The sequence below is a fragment of the Berghia stephanieae genome, chromosome 2 (assembly GCF_034508935.2).
Source record: "Berghia stephanieae isolate SIO BIC M18660-M18661 chromosome 2, UCSD_Bste_1.3, whole genome shotgun sequence".
Lineage (NCBI taxonomy): Eukaryota > Metazoa > Mollusca > Gastropoda > Nudibranchia > Aeolidiidae > Berghia > Berghia stephanieae.
The window spans coordinates 109249275-109256774 of NC_088361.1; the positions used below are offsets into that span (position 1 = coordinate 109249275).

At 38.1% G+C, this 7500-nt stretch overlaps 1 protein-coding gene across 4 annotated transcripts in view; it reads left to right on the plus strand.

Moving 5' to 3' along the window:
• The window catches only part of LOC144966209 (integrin alpha-4-like), a 62824-nt gene that overhangs the window by 34527 nt on the left and 20797 nt on the right, over positions 1-7500 (plus strand). For all 4 annotated transcript variants that reach the window (XM_078902381.1, XM_078902380.1, XM_078902382.1 and 1 more), the window contains exons 14-16: positions 3595-3728; positions 5621-5787; positions 7132-7292. In XM_078902381.1, coding sequence (XP_078758507.1) covers positions 3595-3728; positions 5621-5787; positions 7132-7292 — 462 coding nt within the window. The remainder of the gene's footprint in view (positions 1-3594; positions 3729-5620; positions 5788-7131; positions 7293-7500) is intronic.

A 7500-nucleotide genomic window follows, 5' to 3' on the forward strand; every position in this document is an offset into this window, starting at 1 on the left:
CCTTGTTTTTAAAAACACAGTACCTATATGCAATGTTAACCAAATGTGGCCCTTCGCCTCAAAACGGTATTAAGTCGGGTTGGTTAAAATGTTGAAAATTGAATTTATAGCCAGAAATATCAGATTGGTGTTGGTTTGTATGCTTTATTGAGGAGAATGGATACCATATTTTACTATGCTAATGCCAACAATTTATAAATTTGTGACCCGTTTAACACTAAATACGCCTTTTAAGCACGTGATTCGTTCCGACATAATACCGTTTTGAGACGATGGGTCACAAATAGCACATACTGTGTTCTTTAATAAAACGACAGAATAGTTTTGAATAGGATGATGAAAAGTCTAGTTAAAGCTACAGAAACTTGAGTAAACGCCTTCTGCCTTTATCTTTTGGTTCTGATGGACTAATATTTTCAAAGTTAGAATGATGTTTATCTTCTGCCATACAGACATCGCCTTTAAATAAGCCAGATCTGTAAATAAAAAATACTAAATTAATCATGCCCTTCCTCCACAACATCAAAAGATATCGTCGCCTATGCGTTCGACGAAGGAATATAGATAATTCATCAAACAAAATGTCTGATGTCAACAGGAATCACCCATGCGGTCCTAGTGAGCAAAATAGGGGTTAATCATCTTGTCCAAGGAAAAATAAACGAAAGTGCCTGAAGCGGGGCTCGAACCCGGGACCTTCCGGGCCACAGTGCAATGCCTTAACCACTTCGCCCCCAAGTCAGATATGTATATTATTCTAAAAACTTGCAATAGCTAACTGACTTTTCTGCCTTACTCTCGAATCATACATTTAAACTCAGAACAGTGAGTGGAGCAGGCACATAATATGTTGGTCACAGCAAGAGATGAAGTGAGTAGGAAAGTGCCAGAAGACAATAGAGAATTTTAAAAATTCGCGGCGGTGATGGGGATTTGAACCCGCGACCTTACTAGTATGACAACTGGTACATACATTTTAACCAGTTTTACCAAAAATCTCTTCCTTTGAATACAGATCGATTAAAATGACCCTCATTTCGTCAAAAAATCTTAAATCTAGTATTTTCTTTTCCTTTCAACCCCTAGAAGTCCCAGGTATGAGAGTTTTTGACAAAGTGGAGGTCATTTTGATAGATTGAGATTTAAAGGTCCGGTCTTCTGTCCAAGTCTTTTTCTTTTTCTTTTTTTTTTTTTTTTTTGTATTAAAACGTGCTTGTTTTTTGTTTTTTTTTTGGTCAGAGTATGGCAATGTTGTCAGTTTAGCGAGTCAATTTCACAAGAACAAAATACGCAAATGCAATCCATTATCAGAGAATGTTTGAAACTATAGGGAATGAGATTAGGGGAACAGTAGCGTCCCTTGATTGGACGTCACCTTACAGAGAGAACGTCAAAATGGTTTTGCGCATGCGTCTCTCTTTCGATGAAGTGTCTCATGCCGCACAACCAACATGACGTTCTCTCTCTAATAAAATTTCCGCTCGTGACTTCCAATCAAGGGACGCTACTCTTCCGCTAATCTCATTCCCTATAGATAGAATGAAGTTGACGTCACTCCTGGCTTTGTTATTGCTTTTTGCCATCCACGTTTATGAGTAATTCTCACAAAACTGTATGAACCAGACTATGAACGTTTAAGGTTACACATAGTTTTGTGTGTTGATCCATTATACTTCCGGATGGCAATGTTTTGAGCTTCTTAGCCAAGCGCATACTATCTATAGATGGAACGAAATTAATCTCTCAGTTCTTTTTCAAATTGTTTATAGACAGCCATTTTAATGATTAATTCTCGCTAAATTATATATCAACCAGACTATAAACGTTTTAGGTTAACACATAGATATGTGTGTTTGGTACAGTACATCAGGCCGACGGATGTTGTGAGTATTTTAACTAAACGCATAGCATCAATTGCGAGTTATCTTAAAACTCGTAATTAAAGAATTACATAACTACTTATTATTTCGTGTATTTGCGTATAATCATCAGTCTCATGAATTTGGTATTATGTCGGATTGAACGAAATATAAATAAGTGAGATTTAAGTCAAAACAACGAAACAAAAAAGGTTTGATTTCTTGTGAAGACCAAAAGAAAAAAGAAAAACAATGAAAATCCAACAGAAACAAAAAAAAAAAACAACAACAACAAAACAAACAAGCAAAAAATCAGTCGCTCTCCTCCTCAGTGGAGGTATTTATTCTTATCAATATTTTATAGATAGTATGAAGTTGACGTCACTCAGATCTTTGTTATTGTTTTTTTTTTTTTTTTGCCATCCGTGTTTATGAATAATTCTCACTAAACTGTATTAACCAAACTAAAATCGTTCAACGTTACACATAGTTTTGTGTGTTAGTCCGTTATACTTCCAGATGGCAATGTTGTGAGTTTCTTAAGCAAGCGCACACTATCTATAACCTCTGCTAATAATTCTATTTTTAGCAGAGGGTTCACCAATGAAATAACACCGTTTTGAGGCGACAGATTACATATACTTTTTTGTGTGTGTGCAAACCGCTGATTGGCCCGTCCATTTGGCAGCTTGAATCTGGCAATTATGGCGGTTTATATAATACATATCTATTGTATAAACATATCGATTCGGTTTTAGAAAAGTCGAGAGGATGTGATGTAATCTGCTACAGCTCTGTTACAAACCACAGATCATCGACTGAGATGAAGACTAAGAGTAGTTGGGTTGACTGTGAGAGAATGTGAGTAAAGAGCCTTCTCCAAGGACTCAATTATGCGCCGAGCGAGGCACTGACCCAGGACCTTCAGATTTGAAAGCGATTGTCATACCACTAGACAAGTAGACAAATAAAATAAAATGCAAAATAACTTGTATTGTCAATGGTGGTCGAAGTATGAATCAAATTGAGTACAGACGATACAAGTTATTTTGCATTTTATTTTAAATGTTTTCCACGTTAATTTGTGTATTGTTGTGCTGACGAAGGGTTTGTACCTGAAACGTCCATTGTCTGTTTTATTCAATACCTAACAATGTTATGGTGGAGATTCTAGTAGGATCTCTCCCATCCGTATTAATCAGTAGTCATTTTCAAAAAAAAAAAAAGATCCCCTTCTTTGTCCCTGATAAAAACGTTTTGGTTTTGCCCAGGTTCTAGTTGGAGTCTGTTTGTTGCCATATGGGGAGACTGGTAATCAAGTATTTTTGTGCATGCTTCCTTATTGTAATTCTAAGTAATCAGTATAGTAACTTAGTAACTGGTTCTAAACTATCGGAACAAGGGCGAATGCCCTCATGAAATACTTCTCCGACGAGCATAAAAGTGTATCCAGAGGAGAAAACCATTATAAATCTGACTTTTATACAAACTGATCACATGACATGTGAAAAAGTTCTAGCCAGCATGAAGAATAAGAAGTACAGATTTTCTTTGTTTAGACATCAGACTATCATCCTATTAGTGAGAGAGAAAATCATTAAAATCCTACAATCAGGAAAAAAGAGGGTTAGATTTTGTTTTTATAGGATACACACATAATAGTCGTTCTCCATCTATTTGTTTAAATCTATGGTTCACATCTAAATTTCTCTATTATATGCGTTTTGAAAACCAGATCCCAGGGCTGAAACCTCCAATCAAAGGGTTTGGATCAACCATATCGGACGCGACCAAGTCGATGACGTCACGATATCCAATCTTTGCTGTCGGCATTTTCCAATCTGACAAGATAGTGTTACTCCGTTCAAGGTACGTCATGTTAAATCTATACACATACTTGAGCAATATCCATTAAACGTGCTCAAAGCGCTTTACAAAAGGCTCCCGAGCCAATAGCAACACTTAATATGAAGGACGACACATGACGCCTAATAGGCGTTATCTGAAACAAAAAACAAAAAAAATGAGCTTTTACAAAGCACAATATCCACTAAATATGCTCAAAGCGCTTTACAAAGGGTCCCTGACCAACAGCAACACGTAACATTTAGAACGGAACACGACGCCTGTCAGGCGATATTACATTTTTTCGGACTGAGACAATGCTGTTAACGGCCAGCTACTCATTTTACACCTGAATAACGTGAGAGAATGTGAGTAAAGAGCCTTTTCCAAGGACTCAACTATGCGCCGAGCGAAACTCGAACCAAGGACCTTCCAATCCGAAAGCGAGTGTCATACCACTAGACCACATAGCCGCACAAATGACAATTTATTTTCGGACAGACAAAACACGGTCAACGGCGTGGTACTAATCTTACACCTGAGAATAATAAATGTGAGTTAAGAGCCTTTGCCAATGACTCAACTATGCGCCTTCCGTTCCGAAGGGTTTAATACCAGTCGTTTTGTGTGTGTGAAGCTCGTGCTCTACCAACTGAGCCCTTTCCAGTAAAAAAGGCTCGGCGAACATTGCTTCCTTTTGTACATGGCAAGCAAACAAATTAGTCAGTCCGTGCGTGGCCTTCGTAAAGTTATGGCCTGATACCGTAGCCATCGTTATGTTATAGCCTGATACTGAAATCCAAAAGGACTGGCAGTTTGACGTCATTGGTGAGTTGTCGTTAGTAGAGCTCATGGAAACAAGTCATTTCATTGGTTGAACTATTGAATTCAACTCACAATTTGTTTTCTTTTGTAGCAGAAGACTGGCATTTTGACGTCATTTTTTGGTCAGTATCAGGCCATAACTTTACGAAGGCTACGCTGATACTGACCAAAAAATGACGTCAAAATGCCAGTCTTTTGCCACAAAAGAAAACAAATCGTGAGTTGTATTCAATAGTTCAACCAATGAAATAACTTGTTTCCATGAGCTCTACTAACGACAACTCACTAGGCGGTGCAAAAAACAAATAATGACGTCAAACTGCCAGTCCTTTTGGATTACGGTATCAGGCTATAACATAACGATGGCTATGGTCCGTGGCCTTCATAAACTCATGGCCTAATAGTAAACACCCCGACCCCCCCCCCCCCCCCCCATTACCAATGACGTCAAATGACAACTCTTTGACAAAAAAGAAAACAAATCGTGAGTTGTATTCAACAGTTCAACCAATGAGATCAATTGTTTCCTTGACAAATAATAAAAACAACTCACTCAACTAAAAATGACGTTAAAATATGGGTCTTAGCGTAGCCATCGTTAAGTTATAGCCTGACACTGAAACCCAAAAAGACTGGCATTTTGACGTCATTATTTGGTTTCACCGCCTAGTGAGTTGTCGTTAGTAGAGCTCATGGAAACAAGTGGTCCCATTGGTTTAACTATTAAATACAACTCACGATTTGTTTTCTTTTGTGGCCAAAGACTGGCATTTTGGCGTCATTTTTTGGTTAGTATCAGGCTATACGTTACCGATGGATACGGTCTTAGTGGGTTTAAGCGTGGCCATCGTTAACATAATATAGCCTGACACTCCAACAGACAAGAGACGCCAAAGGCCACACAAACACACACACACACACACACACATACCCACACACACGCAGAGAGAGAGAGAGAGAGAGAGAGAGAGAGAGAGAGAGAGAGAGATAGTTTATGCGTTCGCGATCTGACAGATAGAACAAGTGAGCACTTTATCTAAACGCATAGCATCGATATAAACAGCTCAACTAATTTTTGTTTAATTCTTAAGGCCCATCTTAGAAGTAACAGCAACTCTGATGGTCAACCCAAACCCAATAGACATTGATGAGCCCTGCAAGTTATTCCGGAGTGACGAACCTTGTGCTGTCGTTGGTATCAGTATCAAGCATAACATCAAGGAGTCCAGCCTTGAAGAAGCGATGCAACCAAAACAACGTAAGCATACGAATTGACGTTTTACGAAACGTCAGGAGCACAATAAAAAAAAAATTAAAAAAAAAAAAATTCCCTTTATTCATCCCCAAGGGGAAATTTGTCTTTAGGATCTATTCCAAGGGAAGACTGGAATAACCCAGGCGTCAGCCGCTGTGCAGCGCCGCAAAGTGAGCTAGGGCGAGGTGACTTGCTCAAGGCCACACAGCGCAGCGGCCGGTGATCGAACTCGGTACCTTTTGGGTACGAAGCAAAGACCGTACCACTGAGCCACGCTGCCCCTCAATCCCCTAATTCCCTCATATGCTAAAATATCACGTAACAGCCTTTGTTTTATATGGCCAAAATATAAAAAAAAGCAATAATGAATATGTTGCCATAGCGACAAAATATCACAATGCTTACTAAATGTACAGTTATTGTGACGAGGAACTCGACCAAAATAAAAAGAAAAGAAAGAAAGAAAAACCAGCCTACACCCTTCCTCGCCCCTTATCCTACCTCATCCCCCCCCCTCCCTTCCTCCCCCACCCCTCGCTCCAAAAAACAAAAACAAAAAAAAAACAACAATAAAAAACAAAACCAACAAACAAACAGACCAAAAATCCGAAATAAAGAGCTGAAAGAATAAAAACAAATAAACAATGATTATGTTTTACCAAAACAACCTGGCAGTTCTTACCTGGGTAAAAATGAAGCGACCAGTACTCTGGTTGTAACCAAAATAAAATTAAAGGAAAGAAAGAATAGCCAGCCCACTCCCTTCCTCATACCTTAACCCCCCCCCCCCCCCCCCTTCATCCAATCATTATATGATGATGATGATGATAATAATAATGATGATAATAATAATGATAATAATAATAATAATAATAATAATAATAATAATAATAATAATAATAATAATAATAATAATGATGATGATGATGATGATGATGATGATGATGATGATGATAATAATAATAATAATAAGGGACTCTTATAGAGCGCACGGTATCCTCAACCATGAGGCTCTTGGCGTTTTACATCAACACAAAACAATATTAAAGAAAATACATGACATCAAAAAAAACAAAAAAGAAATCATAATCCGTGAAAGTTCTCTAGTATATTAATGGGAGCGATTTATATTCATGTTTTCGTCCAACTGAGTCATCAATCTCATAATTTGTTGCTGTTCAACGATTGGATATTTCTTAACAAATGTAAACACGCAGCTTTGTTTACAAAAGTTATAAACATACTCATGTGTCGAGCTGAACAAAATTTCACTATGTGGGTCACTTTGCACATGGAAATTTAATAAAGATCATGCCCATTTATATATCTATTCTTTGTCATACTCAGGGTTTTCTATCAAACTGAAAATTGATGGTAAAGTCAAGTCGACATTGATGCGGCGGGCTGCCTTTGTAACTACCGACGGTCAACGAGTGGATCATTTGGAGACGTCAAGGCCGGTCAGAGCCGAAGGTGAATTTTTTGACTTCCAAGTCGTCATCAAGAAGGTAAGTTCTCACTAAGCCAGACATCCCATTACTACGATAATTTCGTAGAAATACGAATTTTCCTGTCCTAATTGGATTCAATAGTCTGATGTCACGCCGCCAGACAACGGCGGCCATCTTGGTTCTAAATAAACAAAGAAAATCATTACTTTTTATTCTTCAAGCTGGCTAGAACCTTTCATATGTCTTGTGATCAGAATGTAAAAAA